The 20000-nt window shown below is 36.5% G+C and overlaps 1 protein-coding gene across 16 annotated transcripts in view; it reads right to left on the bottom strand.

The window, feature by feature from the left end:
* Nucleotides 1–20000, bottom strand: part of LOC136852265 (adhesion G protein-coupled receptor E1-like) — a 43036-nt gene that overhangs the window by 668 nt on the left and 22368 nt on the right. For 6 of the 16 annotated variants that reach the window (XM_067126720.1, XM_067126725.1, XM_067126727.1 and 3 more), the window contains 4 exons: nt 16424–16585; nt 15033–15191; nt 13822–13983; nt 9791–9949 (listed from right to left, as the gene is read on the bottom strand). In XM_067126720.1, the coding sequence (XP_066982821.1) occupies nt 9791–9949; nt 13822–13983; nt 15033–15191; nt 16424–16585 (642 nt within the window). Of the gene's footprint in view, nt 1–9790; nt 9950–13821; nt 13984–15032; nt 15192–16423; nt 16586–17575; nt 17736–20000 lie in introns of those variants that run through there. The other 10 variants (XM_067126729.1, XM_067126734.1, XM_067126732.1 and 7 more) reach the window with 8 other exon arrangements.

Here is a 20000-nt window from a genome sequence, read left to right as displayed (position 1 = left end):
TTTTATGGGAGGAAATTGAACTTGTGATTTTTTTACCATGATTTTCTAATCATTATGAACTTTTGAACTGGTGTGGGAGATTTAATATGAATATTCATACCTCTTTTATATTATTGTTTTGTCATGTTACGTTTGCCATATCTTGGCTATGCATTTTACACTTTCCATTATTGTGTTTTTGCATTTCATATATTTTTGGAGTTTTCTATCATGTTTAATTCTTCCGACAGATGTCTGTGGACAGATGTCGGTGGACAGAGTGGATAGTGTGGACTGTTTCGAATAACATGTGGTAGACTGTTTTTGACATGACTAGTTATTGATTTGGGGAGTATGTGTGAGTTTGGATATTTTCAGGCTATTAGCCATAGTGAGACTTCTTTAATCAGAAGTGTTTTACAGTTCAGAGTTTAGTTATCTAACTCGATAATTCATTTATTATGCATTTTAATCTTTGCTTTGTTTTATTCATTTCTTGTTGGGTTATTTGAATAATAAACCTATTTTTGTAGAAACTATTGCGTTTCTTTAAATGGTCCATTTAATTGATTTGGTGAGAATGAGTGCGATTCGGGTGGGTGAACTTCGGAAAAGATGAGAGAGAGAGAGAGAGGCGATACACGGTGAGAGAGAGAGAGAGAGAGAGGTGATACACGGTGAGAGAGAGAGAGAGAGAGAGGGGAGAAAAATGGATGTAAGTGTTATCGTGAGCGAACTTTCATACGCCGTTTCCTGAATAAAGATCGTTGGAGCACGTTACGTACACTTTCAAAAAGTGTTAATTCTGTTTCCTTGTTACAGAATTAAATGGCGGCAGCGGGTGTCTTTTGATTTTAAATGGTGGCAGCATGATTTTAATGTCTTTAATGATGGCGAAAGAGGGAGATTACTAATAGACTAATTGGTAATGTTGATACCCAAGGCGACGAGGCTGTGAGCGTCATGAGTGGTTAACACTCAGTCTTAAGATACTGAGTTTCATAGGGGTCAAGATTACGATGTGAAATACGGGGAATTCTTTTTTTTTTCCGTTTCTATTTGAGTACTGGGAGTGGGGAGTTGTGAAATAGATCTGGATGATCTCTAGAGCAATTTTGGGGTTAACAAAATATCCAAACAAGTGTGAATAGTGGCGATTGTGAGTTAATTACGCAAAGTGATGATTCAACAATAATCGCGCGCTGGGTGTTTTTTTTTGCTTCGTCGTCGAGTGGGTGACGTCACAGGCTGCACACAGCTCTGTTTTCGGTTAGCATAGGTACTTCGTTTTCTGTTTCAAAATTGGTAAGTACCCCATTCTCGTAAGTTGCGCAGAACTCCGTTTTCTATTCTTCTTTTAGAGGGGGTAACTTTTACCTTTCTCTAGTGTTCTTTTTGGTTTCTCTTTTTATGTTGTTACGCTCAGGGCGTGTGATTACTCACAAAATGCCGGACGATGCAGCAAGCACATCCCAATCAATTGTGGTGCATAAAGTGACGAACGTTAGTGCGGGAATTAGTAATTATAAAGGGCTAGTTGACGGGAAGCCAACCCAAAATATAGAAACTTTCATTGAGTCAGTGAACAATTATCTGAATTCCAAGAAAATTACGAATGGCGCTGAAGCTTTAACAGAGGCTAAATCATTTCTGGATCTAGATAAAGGAGATATTGGGAAACGAGCACGCAGTTTCGGGTTCAGAAGGTGTAAAACTTGGAATGAACTGCAGAAATTTCTACGAGCTACTTATGGCGGAGTTCAACGTGAATGCGCAGTTCGAATTTGCGAGAGTTTCTCAAAATAAAGAAGGGCAATGATTCACTAGTCACATACAGTGCGAATTTATTTGATGCAGTAGTTGAGTTAAAGAAATCTATAATAGGTTCTCCATGGGTAACTGGAAATAATATCTCCTTAGATAATTTTGAAAGATTGTTACACTTTGCTTGCCTTTTAACGTCGGTCCCAGATGTAATTGTAGATAGTTTTGATAAGAGAATTGATCAGGATACAGACGAATCCTTTTGTTTGCACAGATTAACAAAAATCTAGCAAAATGCCCGACACTGGACAGTAGTTTTGTACAGGAGGTGCAAAGATGTCAGCTGCGGTTTCCAAACCACAGAATAATGATAGTCGCTCACATTCGGGAAATGATGCAACAGCGAAGACATGTGCACGAGTAGAATCGAAGAAAATTCCAGAGAGATCAGTCACAACGATACGTTGTTTTAATTGTGATAAAATAGGCCATAGTAAATCAAATTGCAGAGTGAGATATTGTTCAGTTTGCAAATCTTCAGATCATGGATGGAGATTTTGCCCAGCCACGAAAGAGTAGAGATTATTCAGGAAGTCCCTGGGAGGTTTTTCTAGATATGACAGGAGAATTCCACATGATGCAAGTTCTAGATACACAAAGGAACAGCAGAATTTTCACAAGATAAGTTCGAAAACGGACACAGGATAATGACTAATCAGGTCGTAGAGTCACTAGAACCTAGGCCGATTGTCGTGGATTCTCTAATGGCAATGAAATTCATATTTTCATTGATTCTGGTAGCTCAGTTAACTTAGTAAATGCTGACCTTTTTCACTCGAGGTTTCCAGAGTGCAAATTAGTCCCTTCTAGTGAGACAGTGTGTGATGTACAAGCGAGGAAACTGAATATTTTAGGTTCGTCATTTCTTACGCTTTGTATCGGTGGAAAGACAATAGTAGAATCATTTTTGGTCATAGAAGGATTAGCCTTAGGTGAAATGGTTTTGCTAGGACACCCTTCTTGTATGCGACATAACATCAACATTCTTACGGGAGTTCAGGGGATTACAATAGGTGAGTCAGGTTGTTTTGTTCCATATATACACAGGAAAAAACTTGTGAGAAACTTAAGACACAGTCTGAGACATGTGTAACACAGTCATTAGAGAGTGAAGATATTCTGCAGAGATCTTTCAAAGGATTTTTGTTGGAAGATGTTGAATTGCAGTTTGCGAGTTCCTACATTAGTTAAAGTGTCGCTGAAAGAGAAAAAGTTTTCTTCTCAAGTGTGCGTTGTTGGGAACCGAGAAATTCAAAGACGTTGTGAGTACGGTGTCAGTGAATGAAATTTCAGTCGCAGGCGTGACTTCAGTAGAATTAGTTAGCTATCAAGACTCAGTGAAAAATATCACAAGGGTACTTATGTAATTGATTTTGAAGAGTTTAAGGAAGAGCATAAATTAGTGAGTTTTTGTGGAGACGGGAATATGTTTCCTAACGAGGAGCAACAGTTCCGAAGTCAGATTCTACATGAACATTTGGCTAAAGTTGATTATCCTGAGTATTCAGATAAAGTAGAGAAAGTGTTGAAAGAATATCTAGATATCATTGCTTTGAAGGAGATAAATTAGGAGTTACAGATGTTTTAGAACATTCAATCCGCCTAGAAAAGGGTACAAATCCCATATATATTCCAGCATATCGAATTCCTTTTAAGATCAGAGAAGAAGTAGAAAAAAGAAGTTCAGAAGTGGGAGTCGGAAGGCATTATTAGACCGTCCAATTCTCCGTTTAATTTTCCTTTGCTTGCAGTTCCTAAGAAAGACGGTAGTATCAGAGTTTGTGTAGATTTTCGTAAATTGAATGAAAAAACATGCCCAGATAGATATCCTGTAGCGTGTTTGCCTGATTTGTTTGTTGAGATCGGTGGCAAGAATATATATTCATCTATAGATCTTATGCAAGGGTTTTACAAGTTCCCCTTGTGAGAGTAGCCGTAAATATACAGCATTTTCGGTACCAAAGGGACATTACGAGTTTAATAGGATGCCTTTTGGATTACAAGGGTCCCCAATAACATTTACTAGACTGGTTAACACAGTACTTCATGGTTTGTTAGGAAAGTCGGTGTTTGTGTACATGGATGATATTCTCATATGCACAGATACAATTGAAGAACATCTAAAGGTGTTAAAAGAAGTCCTCAAGCGATTACGGTTCGCTGGGTTAAAGGTCAAATTGGCCAAATGTGAGTTTCTGAAGAGAAAATTGTTTATTTAGGACATGTTATCTCTAAAGAGGGAGTTAGAGTGAATGATGAGAAAGTTAAAGCCATTGTGAATTTTCCAGTTCCCAAAACCAGGAAACAGATTCGTTCGTTCCTAGGTATGTCGGGTTTCTTTCGCCGTTTTGTGTGGAATTTTTCTACAATAGCATCTCCTTTGACAGATTTGTTACGAGAAGACGTTAAGTTTGTTTGGGGTGATAGTCAACAATTAGCTTTTGAGAAGCTTAAGAACGCTTTGGTGAACCCACCAGTTTTGAAGTTTCCAGATTTTAGTCAACCGTTCACCTTAGTGACTGACGCGAGTCAGGAAGGTATAGGTGCGTGTTTGATGCAGAAATTTGAGGGGAAATTACACCCAATTGCTTTTTATAGCAGAAAGTTCAAAACGCGTGGTAGTAACGAAAGGCTGATGTCAGTTGTGGACAAGGAGGCTTTCGCAGTCGTCTCTAGCCTTGTTCATTTCAAGATGTTGTTGTTGGGAAATAAAGTTGAGATTTTTACAGATCATCAACCGTTGTTAGAGCTTTTTAATAAGCCAAATTTGTCGCCCAAGAGAGCACGTTGGTTCCTAACATTGAGAGATTTTGATGCAAACCTCAAATACATTGAAGGTAAGCATAATGTAGTTGCAGATGCATTGAGCAGATATTTTCGGTCGAGGATGAGAAATACACACCGAATCCTGTGTGGGTGAAGAGAGTAAATATTTGGTGTCTAATGTCTCTGATATTAGTAATTCTGAGAGATCGCATGTAGTGGACATACACGTTCCTACAGTGCATACTTCGGGGAGAAATAGTGAGTCGGCAGTCTTGGGAGAGATTGTTATTCGTGATAGTGAGAGTAACGCAGTGTGTTATATTACGGGTGAAAATGTCACTTGGGACATAGGCTTGCTGGAACAAAAGCAAGATGAAGATAAATTGTTGTCAGATGCTAAGGCATTTCTTAAGGGAGTTTCACCGAAGAAAGGGTATAAGTTGCCTTTTTCTGGTCTAGAGTTGGAGAATAATTTATTGGTGAGAAAAGTTAAGTATAACTTGCGAAGTACTCGAAGCATGGGTGAGATTACACAAATCATCGTGCCAGAGAGTCTAGTACCACAAGTTCTAGACATTGTACATTGTAAATTTGGTTCTCCTCATTTAGGTGTGGACAAGACGTATGAAAACGTCAGGTCAAAGTTCTTTTAGAAAAATATGTTTTCCGCAGTAGAAGCCTTTGTGAAGAAGTGCGCTATTTGCAATGCGAATAAGCCAGCGACGACAGTGTCGTGTCGTTTGGGTTCATATCCCATACCACATAGGCCGTTTCAGAGAGTGCATATGGATATTCTGGGTAACTTCTCAGAGTCCGCTTATGGTTATAGACAATTATTAGTAGTTGTTGATGAGTTGACTCGCTTTGTCGAGATTTTCCCACTGAAATACAAATCAGCTGAGGAAGTTGCTATAGCGTTCTTTAAGGGGATAATTTGTCGATATGGTGTTCCTGAATGTCTGATCACAGACAATGGTAGGGAGTTTATTAATAAGACTTTAGATGGTCTTGCTAATTTGTTGGGGATAAAGAAAGTATCTATAATCCCGTATAGACCTGAAGCGAATAGGTTGTGTGAGAGGGCGAATCGGAAAGTAATCGAAGCTTTACGCATGACGGTGGGAGGTTCCGATACACATTGGGACAGATCTTTGGATGAAGTGCGATATAGTATCAATACTATGATGAATGACACAATTAAGATATCTCCAGCAGAAGCTTTGTATGGATACAAGTTGAAAGGACCTTTTGATTTGTTACCAGAGTGTGTTCAGGGTGATGTTATGGTCACTTCATTGATAAATACAGCGAGAGAAAGATTTGCACGTATCAGTAAAGAACTTGAACTTAGTTCGCGTGCAATGGTAGAGAAAAGTAACGCGAAATCGGGGAGTAGCTTTTTCGATGGGTGATAGAGTGTTTGTTAAAGTGAATGTTCGGAATGATCTGAATTATAAGTTAAGTCCGAAGTTCCACGGACCTTTTGAGATTGTAGAGATCAAAAGAGGGAATAGATTTGTAGTTAAAGATGTAAACACTGGAGTGACGAAATTGACCCATATTTCAGTTAAAGAAAGTTGGGATGTAATGGAATGTTTGTATAGTTAGAGGGGATATGATATTTTTAAATTTTTTTTTGTCTCTTGTTAATTTTAGATGTTGAAGTTCTTAGTCATTTGTTTTCGAATGATTTTGGGAATTGAGACATGGGCTAATTTCATACGAGATTTGACCCGTGTGTTAGTGGGTTGTTGTGTTATGATGTATTTTATCATCTGACGCAATATGGGTGTTGTTTAGGATATTTTTTTGGGAGGTACTTAGTATATCGGACCGAACAAGTCTGATCCTTTTTTTTTCGGGTTGGGAGATCGTATTTGAGTGTTTGGATTTTTTTTTCCAGTTTCTTTTTTTTAAAATTAAGGGAGCTGTATTGTGAGTAATTGTAATTGTTATGGTCATGGGAGCGATTGCCATTATGTCAATTGCTATTTTGTTGAGAGTTAGTCAGGTGTTGCGAAATGTTTGCTAACAGGAGTAGAACTTTCATGTCTTTTACTGATATGATACCTTTTAGTGTTTGGATAGGATTCTCGAGTATTTTTTTTTCTGTTGGATAGAATTTTTTTTGTGAGTGAGTTCCGTAGAGTTGTTGTGCTTAATAGTGAGTTGACTGTGGATATTCTGAGATACAAACTTGGAATTAGTTCACATTGTGAGTGTTTGACTTTTGCATTAGTAGTTTTGTTTGGTTCAGTAACATGAAACCTTTTTGTTATTAGACCTTTTTCGAGTCATTTTTGGAGACTCAGTAGTGACATGGGATAGATTAGAAACCATGTTCATTTTGGGAGATCAATATCAAGGTTCGGGAGTTGATTATAAGACGAGTTGTACTTTAGTTAGAGAGAGGTGTGTGTGTGACAGTAGTGTTTTCCAGTTGCGAGTTGTGTCTGTGGGTGGTTGTGAATTATCATTAGTTCATAGACAGACTCCGACAGAATGTGACTTTAGACAGTTCCTGCGAGATTACCACATCGAGTCCACCAGTACTCTTCCTGCCGCATGTTTTGCAAAAAAGTGCAGTTACAATGATGTGCCAGAGCAACAAGTCGACATCATTCGTTCTTCAAGAGTCCAAGCTGTTTGATGCTGCATGCCGTGTGATGTCTACGGAATTTCTCGTACTTAGCCGTGCTGTATTCAACAGTTCCGAGAAGATAATTATGCGTCATACGCATAACGAGCATTTGGTAGTGGCGGTACCTACAACCAAGGTGCCAATGACGGTTCCACCGTTGGAAGACATTGACGATTCCGTGATGTTCGAGTATCAGGAATATATTATGCCGACAATTTTAATTGTCTTAATAGCTATTTTACTGATAATTCTTGTTGTGGGGGTAGTAAAGCTTATTCGTGTTTGTAAGATTACATGTAAAGGCTCTAAGAACTCAACCCCAGTGACTTTGGAAGTGCGTCATGAGAGCAGTCCTTAAAGCTGCAGTGCAGTAGACATTGCTAATTGAGCATAGCTCTATCTGTTATGTTTTATACATATGCTTTTGTTTTAGTTTGCCGTTAAGGAGAGCGAGACGCTCTTATGTGGTGGCCGAGCTCTATTTCAGAAAATATGGCTGATACAATTTTAAAGGACACATATATGCATTTCATAGCTTCAATGCTTTAAGATGTGATGGAAGAATTTATGGAGTCAGATGGAACTAGGTCGAGAGACTCGAGGTAAAATCTTTGTGTTCAACAAATAGTTTGATTCCTCAGCAATATTGCGGTCAGGTGATCTTCCGAAGTGTTATGTATATTCGTGAGTACGTGCGTTAATTTGATCTAGATTATGCCAAAATCTGCCCTAAAAGTGAGTTTGATCGTTCATTAACGTGATAGAACTGCAGTTGTCTAGACGTAGCTTTGGAGAGGATCCAGGCTTTGAATCGGCAGATAAGGTAGAGTTTGAAATCTCTGTTTTTATGGGAGAAATTGAACTTGTGATTTTTTACCATGATTTTCTAATCATTATGAACTTTTGAACTGGTGAGGGAGATTTAATATGAATATTCATACCTCTTTTATATTATTGTTTTGTCATGTTACGTTTGCCATATCTTGGCTATGCATTTTACACTTTCCATTATTGTGTTTTGCATTTCATATATTTTTGGGAGTTTTCTATCATGTTTAATTCTTCCGACAGATGTCTGTGGACAGATGTCGGTGGACAGAGTGGATAGTGTGGATTGTTTCGAATAACATGTGGTAGACTGTTTTTGACATGACTAGTTATTGATTTGGGGAGTATGTGTGAGTTTGGATATTTTCAGGCTATTAGCCATAGTGAGACTTCTTTAATCAGAAGTGTTTTACAGTTCAGAGTTTAGTTATCTAACTCGATAATTCATTTATTATGCATTTTAATCTTTGCTTTGTTTTATTCATTTCTTGTTGGGTTATTTGAATAATAAACCTATTTTTGTAGAAACTATTGCGTTTCTTTAAATGGTCCATTTAATTGATTTGGTGAGAATGAGTGCGATTCGGGTGGGTGAACTTGAAAAAAGATGAGAGAGAGAGAGAGAGGCGATACACGGAGAGAGAGAGAGAGAGAGAGGCGAGATACGGTGAGAGAGAGAGAGAGAGAGAGGAGAAAAATGGATGTAAGTGTTATCGTGAGCGAACTTTCACGCGCTGTTTCCTGAATAAAGATCGTTGGAGCACGTTATATATACACTTTCAAAAATTGTTAATTCTGTTTCCATGTTACATATACATACAGTAGATAATTTGTGTGTTTGTGTGAGTGTGTGTGTTTGTGTTTTACAGAATACTGCAGTTTGTCTTTAGGAAAGTCTAAAAAATCCCTTCACAGAAACAAAGTGGATACAAACACTTTGTCAAGGAAAGTTCAGTGAAAGTGACAAAAGTCGTCAAATTAATGTTAATTTCAAAAGTTTCACCACACCTGTGGCAGAAAGCTCAGAAATAAATACATTGCAAATACACTCTCAACGGGCAAACGTCAGGATAATGTGTTTAATGGAAAAGAAACCTATGTTTGTGAACTCTAAGAGAATTTTCATGACTGGAAAGCTTTAAATAGTTCTTGAATTATGATGATAGTTCAATGAGATCATTAAGAGTGTTCAAAAGGTGCACATCCCATAAAAGGATACATTACGTTAAAAGCCACAGCATTTTTACGAAAAGGCAAGGATTGTATTTTTTTTTTTTTATTTAAAAAAGTGACATTTGTTATCCGAACAGGACAGGTGAGAGAAATGACTCTAGATTCTACTGAATCAACTTTCGAAACGAGTTGGACATTTTCTATGAAAGGTTTCCTGACAGCAGATATATCCATGTCAGTTTAATAAACAAGGATCCACAAGCAGGGAAGGAAATGGATGATTGTTCTTTCAAAAGGAAAAGACCCAAAATGAGAGATGGCACAGTTCGTCTGAATGTCTTTCCAAAACTAAAACAGCCACAACTCAGGGAAGGAATGGCAGGCATTTTCCATGCGTTAGGAAGTGATATTATAAGTACGGTTAAATGAAAATAATTGGCATGGAGAAAATCATATGAAAGAATTGTAAGGAAAAGGAAGAAAATTTGAATATGATGAAAACGTTTTTAGAAAGTAAAATATATGTAAAAATATAAGATAAGATGGGGAGTAAAAAATCGATTAAGCAATGTGTCTTACCATCACAATGTGAACCTTTCTGTGCAAAACCAGGAGGACAACATGTTCGTCCATCTCCCTCGAAAGAGGGGTTGCAAGAGCAGCTGTAACTCCCGACGGAGTTCCTGCATGCTGCGTGGGGGCTGCACTCCGCCTTCCCTCGGGCGCACTCGTCGATGTCTGTCAGTTATGGAGGAAAGTTAAGAATATATATATATATATATATATATATATATATATATATATATATATATATATATATATATATATATATATATATATATATGTAGAATCTACTGGTCACTTTTACCAGACACATATGTAATTCTAAAAGCCACAATGCCCTCTTAACTTCGAATTCTTCGCACATTTTTTGGATATGCTTGTAACTGCGAAGCCGAAAATATCCAGACGGAAGAAATTGAAGAGCCTGTGAATAGCGGTGTAAAAGAATCGAACCCGCGTTACCATATTCACAAGGAGGTCACGTTGCCGACCTGGCTACTTAGAAGGATAAAAGTCTATCGCCTCGCATACATACATATACCTGTCGTTTTCAGATATATTTTGTTAGAGCTGGAATAGACCCATCCTCACCATCATAGCCAAGTGGGCAATCGTTTTTATTGCTTTTTGGGCTGAAATATATATGTAGAATCTACTGGTCACTTTTACCAGACACATATGTAATTCTAATAGCCACAATGCCCTCTTAACTTCTCGAATTCTTCGCGCTTTTTGGATATGCTTGTAACCACGGTTAAAATATCCAGACGGAAGAAATTGAAGAGCCTGTGAATAGCGGTCGCGAGAATCGAACCAGCGTTACCATATTCACAAGGAGGTCACGTTGCCGACCTGGCTACGAGAAGGATAAAGTCTATCGCCTCTCGAACATACAGATACCTGTCGTTTTCAGATATATTTTGTTAGAGCTGGGATAGACCCATCCTCACCATCGTAGCCAAGTGGGCAATGGTTTTTATTGCTTTTTGGGCTGAAAATATATGTAGAATCTACTGGTCACTTTTACCAGACACATATGTAATTCTAATAGCCACAATGCCCTTTTAATTTCTCGAATTCTTCGCGCTTTTTGGATATGCTTGTAACTACGACTATGGCCGAAAATATCCAGACGGAAGAAATTGAAGAGCCTGTGAATAGCGGTCGCGAGAATCGAACCCGCGTTACCATATTCACAAAAAGGGAATATCACGTTGCCCACCTGGCTACGAGAAGGATAAAAGTCTATTGCCTCTCTACATACATATACCTGTCGTTTTCAGATATATTTTGTTAGAGCTGAATAGACCCATCCTCACCATCGTAGCCAAGTGGGCAATCGTTTTTATTGCTTTTTGGGCTGAAATATATATGTAGCCCAAAAAGCAATAAAAACGAATGGTAGGCTGCTATAGGAGGTTTTGTAAGAACTTCTCTGAAGTAGTAGCCCCATTAAATGAATTAACCAGCAGCAAGAGGAAGTTCGTTTGGACACCAGTTTGTGAGGAAGTCTTGTGACGAGCCAAAGATTTCCTAGCCAGTAGCCCTGTCCTGAAGGCTCCTGACTTTGGCTCTCCCTTTGCTGTCGAGGTCGACGTTAGTGACCGTGGAATAGGCGCTGTGCTCCTGCAGAAGGGGCCAGATGACATGCAGCATCCCGTTGCTTACATGTCGAAGAAACTCAAGAATCATCAGCGAGGTTACTCTACAATTGAAAAGGAAGCACTTGCTCTTTTGACTGCATTGGAGCACTTCGAAGTTTATCTTTCTGGCAGTCCTGCTCCCATATTAGTCTTCACAGATCATGAGCCACTAAAGTTTGTAGGCCAGATGAGAACCAAAAATAAAAGGCTCATGAAGTGGTGGTTATCTTTGCAGCAGTTTGATCTAAAGATCCAGCACATCCGTGGACAGGATAACCTTCGAGCAGACATTTTATCACGCTGTAGTAACAAACTCGACAGGCTGGTCGAAAATCTTTAACATAGAGTTTTCGACTTAAGGAGGGGGATGTTAGGAGTATTGAATTTATGTAAATAATGTATTTTTGTAGTGTGGATTGTAAATGCTTTGCAGTTCATATTTTTCCCGTGTCTGTCTGTGTTGTCCTTGCGTGTTGTTTGGGTGTTTGTATTCCTCAGTCCTTGGATTGTTTACTTCGGCCATTGGAGCACCACCAGGGATTGAGATTTCTTGGATTAGTCATAGTGTTAATAACCCTGGATTATATATAAAAGTGTTACATTATTTGTAATTGCTAATTTGTAAGTATTGCTATATTGCATTTAAGGTTTTGTTGATGCTTGCTGTGTATGTATGTATTCTCTGCATTTCATTGTGTTTAATGTTGACGTTATTTCCTGTATTACCTACGGTGTATTGATAATCGATTTATTTGTTACTTACCTGCTTGTTTTGCTCATTTGTCGTAATGCTGTACAATGTAAATGTGCCTGGAGTTTCGTTAATTTACATTCGTTATTGCTTTGGTTTCATTATTCTTGTTATCGTCATAATCCTTATCTTTATATGGATCTTTAATTTATTTTAAGTAAAATAACAAAATCTCGTAGTGTTTACCTTATTCCGTATTATATATTTGGAAGTATATCTTACTTAAATTTAATGCTATTTAAATTTGGATAAGAGCTCTATTATAAAAATAAGCTAAGTTAAGGCATCATTAAATGTCTTATTATTTATTGTCTATGGTCGTTTGGAGCTGGCTTCCGCACTTGCATCAGTAAAAATGCAGGAAAGAGTATTAAGAGGCAAATGGTAAAAATAATATATATATATATATATATATATATATATATATATATATATATATATATATATATATATATATATATATATATATATATATATATATATATATATATATATATATATATATATATATATATATATATATATATATATATATATATAAATCATCAACACACAATCACGTGTGGAAGAGAAATAAATTTCTGACTCACGTCGGGATCGAACCCAGGTCTCTCAGGTGGAGAGCAAGGGCGTTATCCACTGGGCCATATAAGTCTAAAAAGTTGGAACCTGAGAGCAACTGCACCCAAGGAATTACCTGGGCAAGCTAACTGCTTGCATACCAATAGTTTTCCCCAACTTCCCGACTCAGCAAGACCCAAAAAGACAACATTTCATTCGAATTATCCCTTCTGAGTGAATAAGATAGAAATCATCAACACACAATCACGTGTGGAAGAGAAATAAATTTCTGACTCACGTCGGATCGAACCAGGTCTCTCAGGTGGAAAGCAAGGGCGTTATCCACTGGGCCATACAAGTCTAAAAGAAGTTGGAGCCTGAGAGCAACTGCACCCAAGGAATTACCTGGGCAAGCTGAGTCGGGAAGTTGGGGAAAACTCGCTGGTATGCAAGCAGTTAGCTTGCCCAGGTAATTCCTTGGGTGCAGTTGCTCTCAGGTTCCAACTTCTTTTAGACTTGTATGGCCATCATAAGGGCACTGAGTTTTGTAGAAATGGTTCCCATGTTTGTGACTCTAAAAGAAAATTCACGACTCACAGCATCTAGTGGTTCTTGAAGCTGACTAAAAGTGAACCCAAAACAATACCACTAACTTTCAAAGGTGTCATTTGACACTTTCCGTGAAACGTTCTCTGGGAGCAGATGGATTCATGTCAGTTCAGGATCCACAAGCAGAGGAGAAGAACAATGGATTTTTCAAAAGCAAAAGACCCAAAATGCGATGATAAAATTCATCTGATTTTATACCTAAAACTCGATTGCTTTTGTGGCAAAGGAGTTGTCTTGTCTTCACAGCTTCTGAAAACTGCAACTCAGCAAAAGAACAGGAGGTTTTTCATGAACCAGGTGTGATGTGACATGGAAAACTTAGTGTCAAAATCCATCAGAGGTTAAACAATGGAAAAAACATTGACCTGGGAAAGTTATACAAAAGAAAAATGATCTCATCTAGTGGCACATGGAGGGTAAGATATATGTAAAAGTATCATAACATATAGGGAGAAAGAAACTGGTTAAGGAATCTGTCTTACCATCACAATGTGAACCATTCTGTGCAAAACCAGGAGGACAAGAACAGGTTCGTCCATCTCCCTCGAAAGGGGGGTTGCAAGAGCAGCTGTAACTCCCGACGGAGTTCCTGCATGCTGCCTGGGGGCTGCACTCCGCCTTCCCTTGGGCGCACTCGTCCATGTCTGTTCATTAAGGAGAAAAGAGATTAATATATATATATATATATATATATATATATATATATATATATATATATATATATATATATATATATATATATATATATATATACATACAGTAGATAATTTGTGTGTTTGTGTGAGTGTGTGTGTGTGTTTTACAGAATACTGCAGTTTGTCTTTAGGAAAGTCTAAAAATCCCTTCACAGAAACAAAGTGGATACAAACACTTTGTCAAGGAAAGTTCAGTGAAAGTGACAAAAGTCATCAAATTAATGTTAATTTCAAAAGTTTCACCACACCTGTGGCAGAAAGCTCAGAAATAAATACATTGCAAATACACTGTCAACGGACAAACGTCAGGATAATGTGTTTAGTGGAAAAGAAACCTATGTTTGTGAACTCTAAGAGAATTTTCATGACTGGAAAGCTTTAAATAGTTCTTGAATTATGATGATAGTTCAATGAGATCATTAAGAGTGTTCAAAAGGTGCACATCCCATAAAAAGATACGAGTATATTACGTTAAAAGCCACAGCAATTTTACGAAATGGCAAGGATTTTTTTTTTTTTTTTTTTTTTTAAGTGACATTTGTTATTCGAACAGGACAGGTGAGAGAAATGATGACTCTAGATTCTACTGAATCAACATTCGAAAAGAGTTAGACATTTTCTATGAAAGGTTTCCTGACAGCAGATATATCCATGTCAGTTTAATAAACAAGGATCCACAAGCAGGGAAGGAAATGGATGATTGTTCTTTCAAAAGGAAAAGACCCAAAAAGAGAGATGGCACAGTCCGTCTGAATGTCTTTCCAAAACTCAGACAGCCACAACTCAGGGAAGGAATGGAAGACTTTTTCCATGCGTTAGGAAGTGACATTATAAGTATGGTTAAATGAAAATAATTGGTATGGAGAAAATCATATGAAAGAATTGTAAGGAAAAGGAAGAAAATTTGAACATAATGAAAACGTTTTTAGAAAGCAAAATATATGTAAAAATATAAGAAAAGATGGGGAGTAAAAAATCGATTAAGCAATGTGTCTTACCAACACAATGTGAACCTTTCTGTGCAAAACCAGGAGGACAACAGGTTCGTCCATCTCCCTCGAAAGGCGGGTTGCAAGAGCAGCTGTAACTCCCGACAGAGTTCCTGCATGCTGCGTGGGGGCTGCACTCCGCCTTCCCTCGGGCGCACTCGTCGATGTCTGTCAGTTACGGAGGAAAGTTAAGAATATATAAATATATATATATATAATATATATATATATATATGTATATATATATATATATATATATATATATATATATATATATATATATATATATATATATGTGTGTGTGTGTGTGTGTATACATATATATATATATATATATATATATATATATATATATATATATATATATATATATATATATATATATATATATATATATATATATATATATATATATATATATATATATATATATATATATATATATATATATATATATATATATATATATATATATATATATATATATATATATATATATATATATATATATATATATATATATATATATATATATATATATATATATATATATATATATATATATATATATATATATATATATATATATATATATATATATATATATATATATATATATATATATGTATGTATGTAAAAGGGCACAATGCAAATTGTCACAAGGAAAGTCTGCAAAGAACCACTCTTAGAAACTAAGTGGATATGACCTCGTAAGTGAAATAGATGTGACCCAAGATACTCATATTAATCTGAACCTCTAAAGTTTCCCGATCTCTGTCTATGGATGCAAGAAGCTATGAAATAAATGCATTTCAAATGTGCTCTCCGTCGGCCATCATAAGGACACTGAGTTTTGTAGAAATGGTTCCCATGTTTGTGACTCTAAAAGAAAATTCACGACTTACAGCATCTTGTGGTTCTTGAAGCTGACTAAAATGAACCCAAAACATTACTACTAACTTTCAAAGGTGTCATTTGACACTTTCCGTGAAACGTTCTCTGGGAGCAGATGGATTCATGTCAGTTCAGGATCCACAAGCAGAGGAGAAGAACAGTGGATTTTTCAAAAAGCAAAAGACCCAAATGCGATGATAAAATTCATCTGATTTTATACCTAAAATTCGATTGCTTTTGTGGCAAAGGAGTTGTCTTGTCTTCACAGCTTCTGAAAACTGCAACTCAGCAAAAGAACAGGAGGTTTTTTCATGAACCAGGGTGTGATGTGACATGGAAAACTTAGTGTCAAAATCCATCAGAGGTTAAACAATGGAAAAAACATTGGCCTGGGAAAGTTATGCAAAAGAAAAATGATCTCATCTAGTGGCACATGGAGGGTAAGATATATGTAAAAGTATCATAACATATAGGGAGAAAGAAACTGGATAAGGAATCTGTCTTACCATCACAATGTGAACCATTCTGTGCAAAACCAGGAGGACAAGAACAGGTTCGTCCATATCCCTCGAAAGGGGGGTTGCAAGAGCAGCTGTAACTCCCGACGGAGTTCCTGCATGCTGCCTGGGGGCTGCACTTCGCCTTCCCTTGGGCGCACTCGTCAATGTCTGTTCATTAAGGAGAAAAGAGATTAATATATATATGTATATATACATACAGTAGATAATTTGTGTGTTTGTGTGAGTGTGTGTGTGTGTTTTACAGAATACTGCAGTTTGTCTTTAGGAAAGTCTAAAAATCCTCTTCACAGAAACAAAGTGGATACAAACACTTTGTCAAAGGAAAGTTCAGTGAAAGTGACAAAAGTCATCAAATTAATGTTAATTTCAAAAGTTTCACCACACCTGTGGCAGAAAGCTCAGAAATAAATACATTGCAAATACACTCTAAATGGGCAAACGTTAGGATAATGAGTTTAGTGGAAAAGAAACCTATGTTTGTGAACTCTAAGAGAATTTTCATGACTGGAAAGCTTTAAATAGTTCTTGAATTATGATGATAGTTCAATGAGATCATTAAGAGTGTTCAAAAGGTGCACATCCCATAAAAAGATACGAGTATATTACGTTAAAAGCCACAGCAATTTTACGAAAAGGCAAGGGTTTTTTTTTTTTTTTTTTTAAAGTGACATTTGTTATTCGAACAGGGCAGGTGAGAGAAATGATGACTCTAGATTCTACTGAATCAACATTCGAAACGAGTTAGACATTTTCTATGAAAGGTTTCCTGACAGCAGATATATCCATGTCAGTTTAATAAACAAGGATCCACAAGCAGGGAAGGAAATGGATGATTGTTCTTTCAAAAGGAAAAGACCCAAAAAGAGAGATGGCATATATAGTCCGTCTGAATGTCTTTCCAAAACTCAGACAGCCACAACTCAGGAAGGAATGGCAGACTTTTTCCATGCGTTAGGAAGTGACATTATAAGTATGGTTAAATGAAAATAATTGGTATGGAGAAAATCATATGAAAGAATTGTAAGGAAAAGGAAAAAAATTTGAACATGATGAAAACGTTTTTAGAAAGCAAAATATATGTAAAAATATAAGAAAAGATGGGAGTAAAAAATCGATTAAGGCTTAAATGTGTCTTACCATCACAATATGAACTTTCTGTGCAAAACCAGGAGGACAACATGTTCGTCCATCTCCATCGAAAGAGGGGTTGCAAGAGCAGCTGTAACTCCCGACAGAGTGGGGAAAAGCATGCTGCGTGGGGCTGCACTCCGCCTTCCTCGGGCGCACTCGTCGATGTCTGTCAGTTACGGAGGAAAGTTAAGAATATATAAATATATATATATATATATATATATATATATATATATATATATATATATATATATATATATTATATATATATATATATATATATATATATATATATATATATATATATATATATATATATATATATATATATATATATATATATATATATGTGTGTGTGTGTGTGTGTGTGTGTGTGTGTGTGTGTGTGTGTGTGTGTGTACATACATACATATATATATATATATATATATATATAATATACATATATATATATATATATATATATATATATATATATATATATATATATATATATATATATATATATATATATATATATATATATATATATATATATATATATATATATGTATGTATGTAAAAGGGCACAGTGCAAATTGTCACAAGGAAAGTCTGCAAAGAACCACTCTTAGAAACTAAGTGGATATGACCTCATAAGTGAAATAGATGTGACCCAAGATACTCATATTAATCTGAACCTCTAAAGTTTCCCGATCTCTGTCTATGGATGGAAGAAGCTATGAAATAAATGCATTTCAAATGTGCTCTCCGTCGGCCATCATAAGGACACTGAGTTTTGTAGAAATGGTTCCCATGTTTATGACTCTAAAAGAAAATTCACAACTTACTGCATCTTGTGGTTCTTGAAGCTGACTAAAAGTGAACCCAAAACATTACTACTAACTTTCAAAGGTGTCATTTGACACTTTCCGTGAAACGTTCTCTGGGAGCAGATGGATTCATGTCAGTTCAGGATCCACAAGCAGAGGAGAAGAACAATGGATTTTTTTCAAAAGCAAAAGACCCAAAATGCGATGATAAAATTCATCTGATTTTATACCTAAAATTCGATTGCTTTTGTGGCAAAGGAGTTGTCTTGTCTTCACAGCTTCTGAAAACTGCAACTCAGCAAAAGAACAGGAGGTTTTTCATGAACCAGGGTGTGATGTGACATGGAAAAACTTAGTGTCAAAAATCCATCAGAGGTTAAACAATGGAAAAAACATTGGCCTGGGAAAGTTATGCAAAAGAAAAAATGATCTCATCTAGTGGCACATGGAGGGTAAGATATATGTAAAAGTATCATAACATATAGGGAGAAAGAAACTGGTTAAGGAATCTGTCTTACCATCACAATGTGAACCATTCTGTGCAAAACCAGGAGGACAAGAACAGGTTCGTCCATCTCCCTCGAAAGGGGGGTTGCAAGAGCAGCTGTAACTCCCGACGGAGTTCCTGCATGCTGCCTGGGGCTGCACTTCCGCCTTCCCATGTCTGTTCATTAAGGAGGCGCACTATGTCCATATCTGTTCATTAAGGAGAAAAAGAGATTAATATATATATGTATATATACATACAGTAGATAATTTGTGTGTTTGTGTGAGTGTGTGTGTGTGTTTTACAGAATACTGCAGTTTGTCTTTAGGAAAGTCAAAAAAATCCCTTCACAGAAACAAAGTGGATACAAACACTTTGTCAAGGAAAGTTCAGTGAAAGTGACAAAAGTCATCAAATTAATGTTAATTTCAAAAGTTTCACCACACCTGTGGCAGAAAGCTCAGAAATAAATACATTGCAAATACACTCTCAACGGGCAAACGTCAGGATAATGTGTTTAGTGGAAAAGAAACCTATGTTTGTGAACTCTAAGAGAATTTTCATGACTGGAAAGCTTTAAATAGTTCTTGAATTATGATGATAGTTCAATGAGATCATTAAGAGTGTTCAAAAGGTGCACATCCCATAAAAAGATACGAGTACATTACGTTAAAAGCCACAGCAATTTTACGAAATGGCATGGATTGTTTTTTTTTTATTTAAAAAAGTGACATTTGTTATTCGAACAGGACAGGTGAGAGAAATGATGACTCTAGATTCTACTGAATCAACATTCGAAACGAGTTGGACATTTTCTATGAAAGGTTTCCTGACAGCAGATATATCCATGTCAGTTTAATAAACAAGGATCCACAAGCAGGGAAGGAAATGGATGATTGTTCTTTCAAAAGGAAAAGACTCAAAATGAGAGATGGCACAGTTCGTCTGAATGTCTTTCCAAAACTCAGACAGCCACAACTCAGGGAAGGAATGGCAGGCTTTTCCCATGCGTTAGGAAGTGGTATTATAAGTACGGTTAAATGAAAATAATTGGTATGGAGAAAATCATATGAAAGAATTGTAAGGAAAAGGAAGAAAATTTGAATATGATGAAAACGTTTTTAGAAAGTAA

This window comes from Macrobrachium rosenbergii, chromosome 25 (genome assembly GCF_040412425.1).
Source record: "Macrobrachium rosenbergii isolate ZJJX-2024 chromosome 25, ASM4041242v1, whole genome shotgun sequence".
Lineage (NCBI taxonomy): Eukaryota > Metazoa > Arthropoda > Malacostraca > Decapoda > Palaemonidae > Macrobrachium > Macrobrachium rosenbergii.
Note: the sequence above shows the minus strand (reverse complement) of the source record. Positions and strands in the feature narration are given on the sequence as shown.